The sequence below is a fragment of the Periplaneta americana genome, chromosome 14 (genome assembly GCF_040183065.1).
Source record: "Periplaneta americana isolate PAMFEO1 chromosome 14, P.americana_PAMFEO1_priV1, whole genome shotgun sequence".
Classification (NCBI taxonomy): domain Eukaryota; kingdom Metazoa; phylum Arthropoda; class Insecta; order Blattodea; family Blattidae; genus Periplaneta; species Periplaneta americana.
In genome coordinates, this window is record NC_091130.1 from 7767062 (window position 1) to 7785788 (window position 18727).

General features: G+C 36.5%; 1 protein-coding gene across 8 annotated transcripts in view; it reads right to left on the reverse strand.

The window, feature by feature from the left end:
- The window catches only part of LOC138713098 (cytospin-A-like), a 406047-nt gene that overhangs the window by 161453 nt on the left and 225867 nt on the right, over positions 1–18727 (reverse strand). For all 8 annotated transcript variants that reach the window (XM_069844871.1, XM_069844870.1, XM_069844867.1 and 5 more), the window contains exon 2: positions 18099–18199. In XM_069844871.1, the coding sequence (XP_069700972.1) occupies positions 18099–18190 (92 nt within the window). In that variant the 5' untranslated portion in view covers positions 18191–18199. The remainder of the gene's footprint in view (positions 1–18098; positions 18200–18727) is intronic.

The following is an 18727-nucleotide window of genomic DNA, read 5'->3' on the forward strand; positions in this document are numbered from 1 at the left end:
GTTTCCAATTTATAATTATTACTATGTTAAACGTCTCTAGAAATAATATGTTAAAAGCCTAAAGCAGTAAAATGAATGTCGCGCTTAAGCGGTAAGAAGAGGGAAATTGTTATGTGTGTTACGTTGGGAATACTGAATGTGGTATTTCACACTTACCGCGTATTGGTTCTGTGCGGAAAACAAGCAAATACGCACGATCTCGCACAAACGTAGTTTTTATATGCAATCTCCTGACCACTTACATTTCGTGCTGTCTTTCATACATCTTACATTTTTCACATGGAAGTCTCGAAAGTTGCCATGGAGATTCTTTTCCGATTCTGAACTCAACGTGAACTGTTATTACTACTACATCATAGTATTTGCTAAATATCCTAACATGTTCTCGATCTGAAGTTGGGCGAAGGCACTGCTCGATGGTGAAAACTCCCGTAACATGGGGTAGGCACGACGCCGGATTTCTATCACGACGCTATGGTTCCGCTACGGCGTTCGTCGCCGAGCGAACGACGCCCAACGATTAGCCCTACGTGTAAATATACGAAGTTGGTTTCTTCACAACGTTCAGCGTGGATCGCAGCGCTCTGGATTGACTTGGTTTGCAACTGACAGCGATGATCGTCTTCATTTAGAAAACAAAAGAATGACGATAAAACAACACGGCTGTTTAAAATGGGACAAGCATATCTCCTTCCTGTGTAACAGATTGCGTAAAACAATCCACAAATTTTCCATTCTACGCTCTTATTTACCTGTTTATGTTCTGCGTACTGTGTACTTAGCTCTGTTTCAATCAATAATTCAGTATGGTATTTTAGGTTGGGGAAGAATGGCAAAATCGACTCTCCATCCTTTAAATTTGCTCCAAAAAAGAATTATCAAAATTTGTCGATATAAACCTTTTGATTACCCAACAAAATTAATTTTTCAGGAATTTGGTGTACGAGTATCAAATCTAAAACAAATTAATAAACAAACATTGCTGATTTACTTCCATAAAAACCACAATAAATTTAAATTTGATCCTCACGAATACCATACGAGACAAAACTACAGTTTCTTTCTAAATACTCCCAAATGCCACACAACTGCTGGATTAAAACACAGCATGAATTTTGGACCCAAAATATATAATGCATTAATTAGAGCTTACCCTGAGCTAAGTACACTTAACACACACAGATTTAAGAAACAAAGCAGATTAATTATTTTATTTTTTAAGCTAATTGAGTTAAAAATTGATACTCTAATATTCATGTACTTTTGTATTTTCTATTTGTATGTAGACCCTATTATTACATGCTGTATGTATTTTACCATTTATTAATGTTATTGTGCTCAATGAACTCTCTTAATTTGTGATCATATTAGGAAGTTTAAATATAGAAAACAAAGAACGGGCGTGGCAAAATTTTCCTTTGTTAACCGCACACTAGTAGACTGGAACAGCTTACCTGCGGCAATCTTTCAGGGGGTCCTCTCAAAATCAATACATTTAAGGAAAGGTTGAGAAGATTAGACTGAAAATGTAATTGTAGGTGCAGTGTAAATATCTAAGTTGTGTCAAGTAATTAATTGAGTTGATATGTAATTAATTAAGATGATATGTAATTTAATTGATATGTAAATAAATTAAGGTGATATGTAATTAATTAAGATGATATTTAATTAAGTTGATTTGGAATTAATTAAGGTGATATGTAAGTACTTAAATTGGTAATAGTTGGGTGAAATAGAAGTACTTGTAAGTTAGGTTTACTTTTGCTTATTGTAGACATTATAGAATACGGTAGTTTTTATTTATAGTCCTAGGTTTATTGCATCCATTTATTTATAGTCAGAAATAAATTTAGGTTTATTTTATTTTATTTTTTTATTTTTTTTTATTGCTGTAATTATTGTAGAATTATAATGGTATTAATGTATATTATATATCACTGCCACCGGGTGTATACCCAATTGTAGTGTTAAGAAATACATACATACATACATGCATGCATACATACATACATAATTACCTTATACATTTGTTTAACATTGTCTTATATTTAGCCCCCGCCTATTACTTTTAAAGATTTTGCGATCATTTTTTAAATGTTACACGCAACTCTTTTTAATTAACCACACCCACTACAAGTTACGTTTTCTCAAAACTACATTTCTGGTCAATAATAAAGTTCCTAGCGGCTTCCATTCGCTCCGATTTACATGAAACTTTAAAAGAATACTCAGCATATTGCAATACACAAAGCTGTGCGTAGAATCAGCTCTTCATTGAAAACTTTTCATGATATGAAGTTTTAGCTTATAAAAATTAAAGAAAATTATCAAGCAAAAATTATGATTTGTAAGAAAATTTGTTTATTTCATGAACCAATTCTCAAATTTAAAAATCCATGCGCAGTTTTCTTTATCATGAAATGTAAGTCCTTCACAAAAAAATTTTGAAAGCAAAAACAATTCTGAAGCAATCAGGAATATTTTGAATTTACCCGATATCATTAAATACGTGAACTCTAAGGAACTGATGTATGAAACTTGATGAAATGTGGCACTGGTATTTGAACAGTACAGACACAACAAGCCCGCGGAATTTGAAAGATATTAATAAAAAAAACTTTAAAATTTTCAAAACTCAGTCCCAGTGTCCTTTACAGACAATGTTTACAAAAGTGCTGAATTTAGTGTTGTCACAGCAGGGATTAACAAATAGGATCTCAAGGGGATCTCTTCCCTGTAATTCCAACCTTCAGTAACGACGATTAGCCTAATGTAATCAATTTATTACTTGAGAATATTTTAAAATCCTAATGAAGTGTGCCTCAGAATCAGAACTAGTTTTCAGTTGAATAGCTGGGACAACAGAATATTGTAACCAAAATAATTTATAACAAACGATGTAATTAATTTTAACAGAGATCGCCCGCTAGGAGAATCATTTCGAATATAATTCTTTGTATTAAAAGTGGCATAATTACAACAACGTATCTCACTGATACCGTTTAGCTCTACTAGAAAAATAAGTCCTAAATGTGTCTCTAACGCTAAACGATTTAGCAGAATTATTGCCTCCAAACTTAGTTATTGCTATCAAATTTTCTGATGGTATGACATCGTAATTTCGATAACAAAGACGCCGCTGTTAGCTATATAGGAAACCGCTCAGGAGATGTTCAACACTGAGCGATCGTTGTTCGTTCGTCGATCGTCATAGCGGAACAACAGCTTAAGATACCAGACATCACGTAATGCCCTAAGCGAGATTCGAGCCTATGAATGTGGCATGTACGCCACTCCGCGTCATTCATTGATTATGACATACATTTTCCCACCTATGCATTAGATACAATGAGATTCATTAACACGCCCTCCGAGTACAGGGACAGGAGTGAGAGATGAACCGCAGACGTGATGGTGGAAATCAGAGACATCGGAAGTAGAGGGGTACGATTGCCCCTGTCGTAGACGAGTCACCCCTCACCACGTATTTAGAACTCGGCGGAAGTGGTGGTGATTAGATCGGGCACAAGAGAGACCACCAGAAGACTCCGATCTTAATTACGTTCCAAGTTACAAAATGCGAGTTTAAGCTGTTTTTGTGACTTTAGTTTATAGTACATTATGCAACGAGCCTATAATGATAGTAATTAAGACGCGAGGATGTTTATGAAACGAGCGCATGCGAGTTTCATAATTTTCATACGAGCGTCTTAATTACCATTATAGGCAAGTTTCATACGACTTTTTATGCTCGACCATATTTCTAACTTGAAATTATTCATAAGTATTCATGTAATTCTTATGTGAATGAGAAGGGAAGTGACCTTGTGCAATCTCGTAAATTGTGAGATGTGCGCAGACGCGAAAGTATTGATTTTTTCCCCGAAACGAATGTCGACGACCTTGATATATCTAATCTCGTTAAACTTGATATAACCTTGAAATTCAATTCGACATTGAAAAACGAGATGACAAATTGAATTTATTTGAATATTATTTACAATTAACGCTAATTATTATAGTAACAGAACATAAACTTCTGCGACAGTATTGGATTTCCAGCCTGCGTTGCTAGTTGTCTTTCGATTGCATATCGGAGAATAATCGAAAACCTGAACTTTAATGAATAGGTGTACTTTAATGACATGCATTAAAGGACTGCTACCAGGTGTATAATTACTACATTTCGGCATGGTCGAGCATAAAAATATTTAATTCCTGTCCTAGATAATAGTAATAATAATAATGATAATAATAATAATAATGATAATAATAATAATAATAATAATAATAATAATAATAATAATAATATTTTATTGCCAGAACAAAGATACATATTGATTTCTTTTAATATAAGAACTCTCTAGCACACCCAGAAAGAGTAAGTTACATATTCGTGCTCAGGGGGCATTCCACATAATGTGCTGTATACATGAATGCAATATCCGAAGTCTTTCTATTAGATTTGATTATTTCAAATGTCGGCTGAGGTATACAGATTGTCCAAGCCAGCAAACGCTATTTGGAAACCGGGAATGTTGGTTGGTTGGTATCTTGCATTGAACAGAACGAAGCAGAACTAAAGAGGAGAGACGAGATAATAGAGACGAAACAAAGAGAGGAGAGACTAGAATGGAGATATAAAGAGGAGACAGGACAAACTAGGATCGAGATATAGAGAAGAGACAGAAGAGACTACAATGGAGATATAGAGATAGAGGAGATAAGAAAGGATACAAGACTACCTGAATGATTGCGTAGGGCAGGTACATAATAATAAGTAAATGATATCAAACAGATTTAAAATGTCTTAGTGTAAGCCTATTCTTTGAAAGTATTTATATAATCCCATCATAACGAGAGAAAATAATGAGTAAAAGAAGGAATTATATATTAGAAATTAAATGCTTCACCAAAGAAAATACATATGTGCATGTGTGTAGGCTATCCCATCACGATTTAGTTCAAATTATTTTATTATATAAAGCAGAAACTTTGGGTAACAAACATGGAACGTATTAACTGACTGCTAGAAATTTCAATGACTTTTTAAAGTCTGAAATACCAAGAGAAGCTATAACAATGAAGACCGTTGAAGAAAACAAAAGGCTAAGGTAATAGGCAATAAGGACAATATTAATTATAATATCGTTAATAATAACCAGTGCATTGTTCCTTCACACACGTGCGAATTAGAAATTTAAAAAATGTTAGCCGTTACAATCAAGTGATTTTTATAAGCAAGGCCAAAGTGACATGGGTGTCATTTTTACGTATACACTTTTCTATCATGTGATTATGCCTAGCCAACAAGGTTATTGTGACAATAGGATGGCCTTGCTTCACACCGTGTTCCTCTACTCCAAGAAAATAACAAGGAAACACAGCGATGTACCGTGTGATATCTACTGCTTTGCAGGAAACATACACTGCGAGCGTCCGGGTGAAATTAAGTCTGACAACATTCTATATAAAGTAAATTACTAGGTCCGGAACAGAGTCACTTGCGTGAGAGTGTAGGTGCGACTGACAAAACTGAAGAACGTGTATGACGTAACCTGTTATTTTCGGTAAACTTACAATTCTAAAAGAGGTTTGTAGCATTATGTAATACACAATTACTAAATATGAGATAAACCTCAAACTTCCCGAAAAGACGGAAGTAAAAATACTCAGTAACATATAAAAAGAACATGAAAGAAGAAGAAAAGTAAAACATAAATAACTAACAAAAACGAGAAAAATATTAAACAAATAACAACAGAAATTTCAGAGCAAAAAAGTATGTAATTGAACAAGACAGGCAAAGATAGAGACAAGAGTAAATAAAAACAATAAAAGAGAAAAAGAAAAAATGAAAAGAAATTAGCAAAGAACCAGTGACAAACGAGCAAAGAGACAGTGGTATTCCAGCAAAGAGACAGTGGAAAACGCGCAAAGAGACTGTGGCATTCCAGCAAAGAGACAGTGGAAAACGCGCAAAGAGACTGTGGCATTCCAGCAAAGAGACAGTGGAAAACGCGCAAAGAGACTGTGGCATTCCAGCAAAGAGACAGTGGAAAACGCGCAAAGAGACTGTGGCATTCCAGCAAAGAGACAGTGGAAAACGCGCAAAGAGACTGTGGCATTCCAGCAAAGAGACAGTGGAAAACGCGCAAAGAGACTGTGGCATTCCAGCAAAGAGACAGTGGAAAACGCACAAAGAGACTGTGGCATTCCAGCAAAGAGACAGTGGAAAACGCACAAAGAGACTGTGGCATTCCAGCAAAGAGACAGTGGAAAACGCACAAAGAGACTGTGGCATTCCAGCAAAGAGACAGTGGAAAACGCACAAAGAGACTGTGGCATTCCAGCAAAGAGACAGTGGAAAACGCACAAAGAGACTGTGGCATTCCAGCAAAGAGACAGTGGAAAACGCGCAAAGAGACTGTGGCATTCCAGCAAAGAGACAGTGGAAAACGCGCAAAGAGACTGTGGCATTCCAGCAAAGAGACAGTGGAAAACGCGCAAAGAGACTGTGGCATTCCAGCAAAGAGACAGTGGAAAACGCGCAAAGAGACTGTGGCATTCCAGCAAAGAGACAGTGGAAAACGCGCAAAGAGACTGTGGCATTCCAGCAAAGAGACAGTGGAAAACGCACAAAGAGACTGTGGCATTCCAGCAAAGAGACAGTGGAAAACGCACAAAGAGACTGTGGCATTCCAGCAAAGAGACAGTGGAAAACGCACAAAGAGACTGTGGCATTCCAGCAAAGAGACAGTGGAAAACGCACAAAGAGACTGTGGCATTCCAGCAAAGAGACAGTGGAAAACGCACAAAGAGACTGTGGCATTCCAGCAAAGAGACAGTGGAAAACGCACAAAGAGACTGTGGCATTCCAGCAAAGAGACAGTGGAAAACGCACAAAGAGACTGTGGCATTCCAGCAAAGAGACAGTGGAAAACGCACAAAGAGACTGTGGCATTCCAGCAAAGAGACAGTGGAAAACGCACAAAGAGACTGTGGCATTCCAGCAAAGAGACAGTGGAAAACGCACAAAGAGACTGTGGCATTCCAGCAAAGAGACAGTGGAAAACGCACAAAGAGACTGTGGCATTCCAGCAAAGAGACAGTGGAAAACGCACAAAGAGACTGTGGCATTCCAGCAAAGAGACAGTGGAAAACGCACAAAGAGACAGTGGCATTCCAGCAAAGAGACAGTGGAAAACGCGCAAAGAGACTGTGGCATTCCAGCAAAGAGACAGTGGAAAACGCACAAAGAGACTGTGGCATTCCAGCAAAGAGAAAGTGGAAAATGAGCAAAGAGACTGTGGAAAATGAGCAAAGAGACTGTGGCATTCCAGCAAAGAGACTGTGGCAATTCCAGCAAAGAGACTGTGGAAAATGAGCAAAGAGACTGTGGCATTCCAGCAAAGAGACTGTGGCATTCCAGCAAAGAGACAGTGGCAATTCAGCAAAGAGACAGTGGAAAACGCGCAAAGAGACTGTGGCATTCCAGCAAAGAGACTGTGGCATTCCAGCAAAGAGACAGTGGCAATACAGCAAAAAGACAGTGGAAAACGCGCAAAGAGACTGTGGCATTCCAGCAAAGAGACAGTGACAATTCAGCAAAGAGACAGTGGCAAAGGAAGAAAATAGACAGTGGCTTTCCAGCAAAGAGACAATGACATTTGAGCAAATAGACAAAGAGAAACCAGCGAAGAGGATTTGAAATGAACTAATACACCAAAACAAAGGACGAAATTAAGTAAGGAAGGAATCAAATAACGAGAAAAAGGAAACGAAAAAAGAAAGTAAACAAAGAAGACAAAGAAATGATGAGTAAGGAGGAACAACTAATTAACTAAATGCGAAATTAAAAAAAAAGTAACAAGGAAGGAATACTCTCACTTTGAGAGAGGAACATAGGTTAAGGGTGTTTCAGAATAAGGTGCTTAGGAAAATATAGGGATGAAGTTACAGGGGAATGGAGAAAGTTACACAACACAGAACTGCACACATTGTGTTCTTCACCTGACATAATTAGGAACATTAAATCCAGACGTTTGAGATGGGCAGGGCATGTAGCACGTATGGGCGAATCCAGAAATGCATATAGAGTGTTAGTTGGAAGGCCGGAGGAAATAAGACCTTTGTGGAGGTAGAGACGTAGATGGGAAGATAATATTAAAATGGATTTGAGGGAGGTGGAATTAATCTGGATTAATCTTGCTCAGGAAAGGGACCAATGGCGGGCTTATGTGAGGGCGGCAATGAACCTGCGGGCTCCTTAAAAGCCAGTAAGTAAGTAACAAGGAAGGAATAAGTTAATAAATATCCATATCAACCAGGAAATCCTAAAGGAAACGAATGATTAATGTCTGTCCAAAAGATTCTTCAGCAGCAAAAGCACCTGTGTGCGATTTGTACTTTAGTTTACAAGAAAAGGTAACATTACCTTCTATAAATTTGCGCCAAGAACATAGGCATGCGTCACCTCTTCTCACGGCAGTAATTTCAAAACAAAGATACAGATATCATCTGAAAGATGACTGGGAGGAAGTTCATAAGGACGAACACATCCCGGACACTTTGGAAAGTAAAGTTCCCTGGCCGAACAGATAGGCCTACGTTAAGATGTTAACACAGAACTGTGGGACTACTACAGCCCTGGCCCCGATGCAGAGATCTTGTGTAAAACTAAAGCAATTAGAATGAACTACACTCGTACAAAGGACGGATTATACACAAATTCCTGCGGAGATACTATCAGCAATGTGGGTAGGAAAGGATGAAAGCACGGCGAGATGTTACCATAGCAACTCAGATGAGAAATCTGTTGCTAGATTCGGGCGGTTGCTCCATCGAGTAAGATGATACCATTACTAAAAGTCCCTTTGAAGTCATTACACCAGCGCCAGCGACAGAAGAAATCAGAAATCTAAACTGTATAACACGAATTCTCAATCTTTCCCGTTTCTGTGCGTACTTAATAAAAACAAATGCATCCGCGACACATTTTATTCACATTTTACAACCAGAATATATTAATATTCCGTGTTGTTTAATATGTGCTATGAGTCACTTAGATGCATCACCACAGTCATCTACTAACGAACAGATTTTCGCGATTTCTTGCGTAATGGTCGCAAAAGAAGGATTAATACAAATGAGATAAAGGTGCATCATCATCAACGGTTAGCGCGTCTGGCCGCGAAACCTGGTGGCCCGGCTTCGATTCCCGGTCGGGGCAAGTTAAGGCTGGTTCACAATAAACCGGAAACGAGAATCGGAACGGAAACGAAAACGGTAAAAATTGTTAAAATGTGTACATTTAAATGTGAGCATTCACAATTAACGAAAAGCTTGCCGGAGCCCGGGATCGAGAACTGAGAGTTGGCCAAGTTTCAACTTTGGCGTTCACGTTTCCGATCACAGCCCACTAGATTCATTCTATTGCCATCTAAAAGCTATTTTATCGTCGTATATTTTGTAGCAAGAAGACCGTGACATAATCTATACATTATTTTGCTCTGTGCTGTGCATCATGGAGCAAGTTTCATTTGATGAGATTCTAATATTGAAATCCTCACATTTACGATAAGCGGCGTGCCTCGTATAAAGATGAGAAAATGAAGGAGAATACGTGGCTTTCAATAGCTGCATCTTTGAACACCAATCGGAAGCCAATCATATTTTATTACTGTATTGGTTGTATTACACACTACAATTCAATAACTACTGTATCTTCTCTAATTATTTTACGTTATGGTAGACTTAAAATAGGTTGTGATAATAAAGATGCATGGGCATATTTATAGTACCGTACCTAATGAAATGTTTCAGTTCAAATTTCGAAGTTGGTTAACCTGTGTTTATGTTGGCTGCCTTGTACTCATGAGAGAACGCCATTGGTCAATTATACACAAATAACATCAGAATGCATAATATCGACTTTACATATCGTTATTGACATACATATCGATATGCATAATCGTCTATGTTCTCGGTTTATTGTGAATCAAAAATGTTCATATTCACGTCCTCTGCTTCTCGTTTTCATTCTGGTTCTCGTTCCCGGTTTATTGTGAACCAGCCTTTACCTGGTTGAGGTTTTTTCCGGGGGTTTCCCTCAACCCAATATGAGGAAATTCTGGGTAACTTTCGGTGCTGGACCCCAGACTCATTTTCACCGGTATTATCACCTTCATCTCATTCAGATGCTAAATAACCTAAGGTGTTGATAAAGCGTCGTAAAATAACCTACTAAAATCATCATCATCAATCATCATCAATAATAATAATAATAATCATCATCATCATCATCATGTCCTCTTAGCGAATTCAAGGTTTTATAAGTGGTGTTTCCGCAACTGTGTATTGTGAGACTATTAATGAAATAAAATTACAGCTGTCGGTGTCACGTGTTCAGATAAGAGGACTTAAATCAACTGCGACTGAAGGATTTAATGTTGCATAACGTAAATACTGATAAACTGTCTTTCATAACTTTCTAACACAAGACTGATCAGAACGTGGATATTTTACACTACAAATGCGTTATTCCATTGTTAAGTAATTTTCTGCTGAATAATTCACTAAATGTGAGTAATTATACATAAAGTCAACGTTACTCCGCCGACTAATTTTCAATTTACAATCTATTCACATAGGGAATTTATAGATTTAGATTTTTTTTTAGATTTTAGATTTATTTATTTAACCTGGTAGAAATAAGGCCGTCAGGCCTTCTCTGCCCCTTTACCAGGGGATTACAACTATAACATGAACAATAAGATTACAATTAATATTAAATTTACAATTACAATTACAATAAAAATTAAAGTACGACAAGAATACCTGATTAATGAAAGCTAGACATTTTATCATAGAAGTTAAGAACAAAGAATATTTTTGTATTTGCTCAATTACAAATTAAACCTACAGTAACAAAATTCTATAGTGATGAAATTACCGGATATTGAGATATTTTGTGGTAGTTTAAAAGAACTATTTACAAGAAACCATGTCTGAACGAGTCTCAATTACTGACCAAGTGCCTAGTAAGTTTGCGTTTGAATTCAATTTTATTTCGACAGTCCCTGATGCTAGCAGGTAACGAATTCCAGAGTCTTGGCAGGGCTATTGTGAAAGAGGATGAGTATGAGGAGGTGCGATGGGATGGTATTGTTAGTATTGTTTCATGGCGAGAGCGTGTGTTCAGATTGTGGTGGGAAGAAAGGTAAGTGAAGCGAGACGACAGATACGAAGGAATAGAAGAGTTCAAGATTTCGAAGAGAAGGAGAAGTGAATGTAAATTTCTTTTCTTATCTAGTTTAAGCCAACCTATTGCTTCCAGGGATGGGGTAATGTGATCATATTTACGAACATTGCTTACAAAACGTACACACAAATTATGAGCACGTTGAAGTTTCGTTTTGTTGTCGCTGGAGAGGTCAGTCAGTAAAATGTCAGCATAATCAAAATAGGGAAATACAAGGGTCTGCACAAGGGACTTTTTTAAGCAAGAGGGAAGATGAACATTTATCCTTTTTAGCACATGAATAATAGAATATACTTTTCTGCAGATTTCTTGTTGCCCTAACATAAGGTGGTACTCCTGCGAAGTAAGATCCTCACAATGCCAGTCATTCTCATAACATAGTTACACCGAACGGTTAAACATCTATGTCTTACAGAGGATTCGAAACTGCGGTCGTAACCATGACTCTAAAGCTGCATCTACACGGTTCAATTTTGCATGCGCGTGTTCATGAGAATATTGAAGGAATAAAGTTTAAAATGCACGTTCAATTAAGAGGCATGCAGATTTTGTGTCTACACGGTGCGCCGTGTTGAACGTTCACCTTCACTACGTGGGCCTATTCCTATACAGGGTGATTCACGATTGATTTACCGCCACTTACGGAGCTTATTTCCGAAGACATTCTGAGCAAAAGATGTCATATAAACATTTGTTCTAATCTCAATATTTCCAGACTTACACTAATTTGAAGTTGTTTGTTAAATACCATTATTCTTGAGTTTTAAGGGTAAAAGAATATTACAAATAAAGAATGAACTATTCAGGAACATCATTTCTTCAATTACCTAATATTCTCAAGAGTCGTACACTTGGGAATAAAAAGAGAGATTACTCGAAGGAAAAACTGAATGAGGTAGAAACAAATAGTAAGAATAAAAACATTCGGGATTTATATAGGGGTGTAAGTATATGATTATGTCTCGTGACCAGAATATTATACGAAATGGAACTATAAAATTGGAGATTTATCCTTCGAAGAGGTGGAAAAATTCAAATATCTTGGAGCAACAGTAACAAATATAAATGACACTCGGGAGGAAATTAAACGCAGAATAAATATGGGAAATGCATGTTATTATTCGGTTGAGAAGCTTTTGTCATCCAGTCTGCTGTCAAATATCTGAAAGTTAGAATTTATAAAACAGTTATATTACCGGTTGTTCTTTATGGTTGTGAAACTTGGACTCTCACTTTGAGAGAGAAACAGTGATTAAGGGTGTTTGAGAATGAGGTTCTTAGGAAAATATTTGGGGCTAAGAGGGATGAAGTTACACGAGAATGGAGAAAGTTACACAACACAGAACTGCACGCATTGTATTCTTCACCTGACATAATTAGGAACATTAAATCCAGACGTTTGAGATGGGCAGGGCATGTAGCACGTATGGGTGAATCCAGAAGTGCATATAGAGTGTTAGTTGGGAGACTGGAGGGAAAAAGACCTTTAGGGAGGCTGAGACGTAGGTGGGAAGATAATATTAAAATGTATTTGAGGGAGGTGGGATATGATGATAGAGAGTGGATTAATCTTGCTCAGGATAGGGACCGATGGCGGGCGACAATGAACGTTCGGATTCCTTAAAAGCCATTTGTAAGTAAGTCCTTTACATAGTAAACATGCTCTCAAAATTTGGTTGTAAAAATAAAGATTATGAAAAAAGTTGTAATTTTTAGTGGAGAGTCCCATTAACTCAAAATCGCTGATGTTTCTTACTCACATATTGTAAATTAATTCGATATAAAAATCACTAATTTCTCGGCAACCGGCTACCGGGAAGTACTGGTATATCAGACATGTGTAGAACAGAATTGTCTGCCTGCATTATCTCAGGAAGGCACTAGAACAGCTCCAATCAGTTCCCTGAAGACTCAATCCGACAGCCACGCTATCAGCCTGATACTATCTCATCAGATAACACGCACACAAGTGCTGGGCTCTGCGTCTAGTTTTTGTGCGTAACAACTGCCTTTGAGATCCTAAAAAATTCCAAGGCGGACATACAGCTGAGCTGATGAACAAGCGATATAGCAAGCTGCCATGTCCCCCGCAGCGCCAGACCAACATCTGGCCGCCATATCAGTTCTGGATCGAGCTTCCTACAAATAGGGCACTGCAGCTGCAATTATGACGCGCCGATTATCGATTCTTGTTCTTTTCTCTCGGTTCTAAGCACGAAGGCAAACTTGTTCTAAATTCGCATAGCCATAGACGAACACACACGGTAGTGTTTTGTGAATCTGGCATGTGCACCACAAAGCAGTGTTGCCAACTTGTTTAGCCTAAAAATCCCTAAAATATCTAGGCCTATTTTTACCTTACACTCCAATAAAAATCCTTAATTTCAGAATAGCATTGTATTATAAGACTGAATAATAATCATCTTTATTAACAAAATTCACAATAACAAATCGTCGTTGTTCCTGCAATAACATCTTGTTATTCATCATCTTTTACAGTATCCACCTCGCGTCAATGGTATTCCTTGTCACAAAGTATTAGGGGCTGCAAGACAATAAACACTTTTTAAAACAACTTAAAAGATAACCTTATTAGCATTTCACTCCAATCATACTGATTTAAACTATCACTGACTACATTGTTACTTCTTTCTTTAGACATCATCCTGATAGTGCTGTATTTTCAAAATTGTCTCATAATAATCTCTTTCTATTATCTAATATTATTTTAAATATATTAACATTCTATATATTTTAGCTTAATTCTGCTACACAGTTTATTTCAGTGTTTAATTAATAGTATTTTGTTGTTTAATTCGTAAATAACTCTTGCATACATGTAATTCTCATCTAAATCAAGTTGTTGAATTCTTTGTAAGTTCATGCATATGTATATATACTTTTTGCTGGTTGAGTGGAAGAGAAGGCCTTACGGCTTTAACTCTGCCAGCTAAAATAAATTATTATTATTATTATTATTATTATTATTATTATTATTATTATAACTCCTATGTGCAAAATATAAAATTATTCAGTAGGAAGAAAAATCACATTTATTCATTCCATGGCAGTGGTACATAGGAGATCGTGAATTCTTATATTTTCGAAAGAGTGAAATATAATTACATAGCCTATACGAGATTTTATTTTTTATTAGGTTATTTTACGACGCTGTACCAACATCTCAGGTTATTTAGCGTCTGAATGAGATGAAGGTGATAATGCCGGTGAAATGAGTCCGGGGTCCAGCACCTAAAGTTACCCAGCATTTGCTCGTACTGGGTTGAGGGAAAACCCCGGAAGAAACTTCACTCAGGTAACTTGCCCCGACCGGGATTTGAACCCGGGCCACCTGGTTTCGCGGCCAGACGCGCTGACCGTTACTCCACAGGTTTGGACTGGAGATTTTATTATTTGAAGAGTCCACTGCAAGAATGATGGATGCCATTTGGAATACATTTTGCAGGAGAAGCAATTGAAAGTTTGAAATGCTTAGCGCTCAAAGCTTAACTGTGATTTTCCGATCATTACTGGACAATGACTATCAGTGTTAATACCATATAACTCTGTATGTACATTCTATGTGTCTTAAGCTATGCATTGACAGTCTTGGTTCATTTTCGACAAGAAAGTGACATCCATCATTCTTGCAGTGGACTCTTCATTTGCTGTATCACTATTTAAGCTATTTATTAGAGCAAAAATCTGAAAATCGATAAATATGTCACATAGAAGTTATTGCAGGACCAACGACGAAATAGAATACAACTAAACGGGCAATAGCTATAATCATTTGATAGACTATTTTTGCACTCATTAGCCCTAATAAAATATTACCAACTAAGGGTAACTTACAAGTTTTTACTTAATGAGCATCCTCAAACTCACCCCCTCCCACTCAACAATACATTTTTGGAATGATGAAACATTAATAAATTTTCATACAAAGAAAACTTTTCATATGAAAGTATATTTGCTTTAGTTCTCAAGAGAAGATTAATTTGTTAGAAGATTCGAAGTAGGACTACTCGAGCATACAAATCTACTCTTTTCTTACTTAATCTTAAATATAAGATTATTTGCTTAAGTCACAAATCACAGAATCACTTCGCTGTAAACTCAATCCGCTTCGCTTGAATTTCCCCGTAAGGAATTTGAGTAGAGAAAAGGGGAAGTCAACCACTTATAACTTACATTCATACAACTGCCCTCCCAAGCCAATAGGGCGTATCTCAAGGATTTTCTGAAAATCAGTTTTTGACATAATTGGAGAGTTCAGATGCTAATATATCTATTTCCTAAAGGAAACGGCCGTTTCTCAATGAATTGTGCCTTTAAAATGTGATTTAATGAAAGTCGTATCTCAAAATTAATATAAATTCCTAAGCGAATTTGACGGAAGTTCATTTTTCTAAGCAAAAAGGCCGTTTCTCAGACATACGTTCTTTTCACTTAGTATTTCCTATTTGCCATTCTAGTCAAATTAGACGTAACCGCATTAGTAACAAATCCTTCGTGTTTTAATCCGTTCTCAGCAATGTAATCACCACTAACCGAATGCATATTTCCCATCGTCCTGAGCAGCAACGAAAACCCCTTGGATGCCCTGCTTAAAAAAAAAAAAAAGAGTGCCATAATTCGCAATTTGGGTGGAATAATGAAAAACAGACTGACATTTTGGGAGAATCTTCCAGTAAATGATGACTAAAATTTTATTGTGTTCAAGTATCAATTATTTGGTATAAACTAACTTTTCAGTGTTTTGTTATTTTTTAGTTAATTTATTTACCTCAGTAATTTACTTAGAAGTATTTAGTGAACTGTGAACCTTAGTAAATATAACCAAACATTTTCAACTTCAATGTTGTATCTTTGTATCATTAATATATTAACAGAATGTTTGGTAAATGAATTTCTGTCTCTTCACTAATTTTCTAGGTAATATTTGTCTTAGTTTGCAGTATTTTTTGCAATACTGCTATGCAGCATGTGTTGTAATTTAATAAAATAAAAAAATAATTAATAAAATAAACCAGAATTAATTTCACTTACTGTTTTTTTATGTACAATATGAGATACGCCTAATTTGCTAAGCATATCACTATTTTTAACAATTAATATTAATATTTAGCAAATTAGGCGTATCTCAAATTGTACATAAAAATGTAAGCTAATTAGTCTAAAAATTATATTCTAGATATTCTGAATATATTTCAATAATGAATATGCCAAAAATTCCAATAAATTAACTTTAAAAGTAGGCACGCTTTGATCATTCACTAAATCCTCAATACTGAAAAATATTCAAGTTCTGAGATACGCCCTTTTGGCTTGGGAGGGCAGGCAACTGTCTTATCCAGTCGCCTTCTTACGAGAAAAAGCTGCAAGTAAAGACATCGAGGAGCAAACATCACATGATCTCTGGTGACATTTTTTCTTGTATTACAGCAACGAGGAATGTGATAAAAATGGAAATTTGGTCCTACATTTTTATTCTTGTTAGGAAATATAATTCTAAGAAAATATTTAATTCGAATTTTAAATATATAAAAATCAAAACAGAAAGTGAAATAAAAAAAATGCTTTAAATGGAAAAATCAAGAAATTCCTAGAAACAATAAATTTAGGATAAATGAGTAGCTTAATACCTAAGACGGACATCTGACCTCAATAGAAATTTAGATAGCTGTGATTTTTTATACAATTTTTCATGCTCTTTCCAGTTATAGTGAAACCATATGCAAACTTTAATACTACATTTATAAAATAAATTGTGTTAACTATTACAAAGAACACTGTGAATTAAAAAAATTGCGTCTAGATCAAAATTATGGAGATGACAGATGTCCGTCTTTGATATTAAACTACTGAAATTATCCCCAAATCCCCAGATTTCACTCAAATTCCATATAACTAGGAATAAATCGCTAGGGTTGGCAACACTGCCCACAAAAGACAACTCCGTCACTGCCGAGATTCGAAGTAGAGTCGTAAGCTAGCGTGCCAACTGAACTAACAAGGCAAATGAATGGTGCCGTACTGCACTCAGAAGCTGGCGAAGTTTCTCATTATTACTTGTTTCAAAAGTCCGTCGCTCGTATCCCATGGAGTCAGATAGCTCGGCACACTAATTTCTCGACAAGAATGACATTTTGAGGAAAATTCTGGCAGGGAAAACGGAAATATGTTGATAAGAGAAGCCCCACTTGGACTCGGCAAATTAACTCTGGACTCCGGCACGGAAAGCCATGTCTTGGCCATTTGGATAACAAATTTCATTATGCAATATTAAAAATTGAAGTTCCTTGCTTTACCCAATCCTTGTTGTAACGCAGGTTTTTTTTACTTAGTTATTTTAGAAGAGGGCTGAATTTTGGTAATTTCTAAATTATAAAAGATACACATAAATTATTTTATCCATGACCATTACGAAAAACATGCCTTTACTAAATAGTTTTGCGTTTGATAAAGTAGGCATTTATTCAACAGCTGAACGACTATTAGATTCACTAAACCACCTACTATTATACTCACTGAACGACAGACTAGTAGACTCACTGAACGAGAGACTAATCGACTCACTAAATGGATGATCAATCGACTCACTGACGACAAAAAAGTAACTAAAAACTATAGATTATGCTTTCAATGAATCTAATACACCAATAATTGTGTATGCCTACATCGTTGTAACGAACTTCTTAACCATTGCGCTATGTAGACTATAAAAGGATCAATTACTGAGATTCAGAGAAACAAATTAGGCGATCGTTTCGCAGAATTGTGGTTGACGGAATGACACACATTCTGAACACAAATGAATGCATTATCTTACCTTGAAGGCTGAGGAGGAGGTCTGGAGGCAGGTCTAGCCGTCAGTGTGCTGCCGGACGTGGACGCCTTCAGACCCGACGACGCGCCGCGCATCGCCGTCCCCTGAAAGACAAAAAGAGAACACAATTTAAGGATTTTTTTTTAACAACCATGGTCCAAAAAATGCAAATTTGAGATATTAAGCATATAGTGAGCGTATTGTAGTGGCCATCTACTGAATTAGTTTTTAGGGGAAACAAAAACACAGGCCTATGTTATAAGAGTGAAAATTTTCAGTGGTTTTCATAAAACCATAGTTCAAACACTTTTTTTTAAACAGTCTTTGTCCAGCCAGGACGACAGTATCATTTACAAATATCCCATTCATATCATTTTGTGGTCACTGATTGAGAAGAAACTGCCTTCTGAAGGATGCACTGGAAGAAATGGTGAACGGGAGAAGAGTTCGGGGCAGAAGAAGATATCAGATGATAGACGACATTAAGATGTATCGATCATTTTCCTAACAACCTTATTCTCAAACACCCTTAATCTCTGTTCTCTCAAAGTGAGAGTCCAAGTTTTACAACCATACAGAACAACCGGTAATATAACTGTTTTATAAATTATAAGTTTCAGATTTTTTGACAG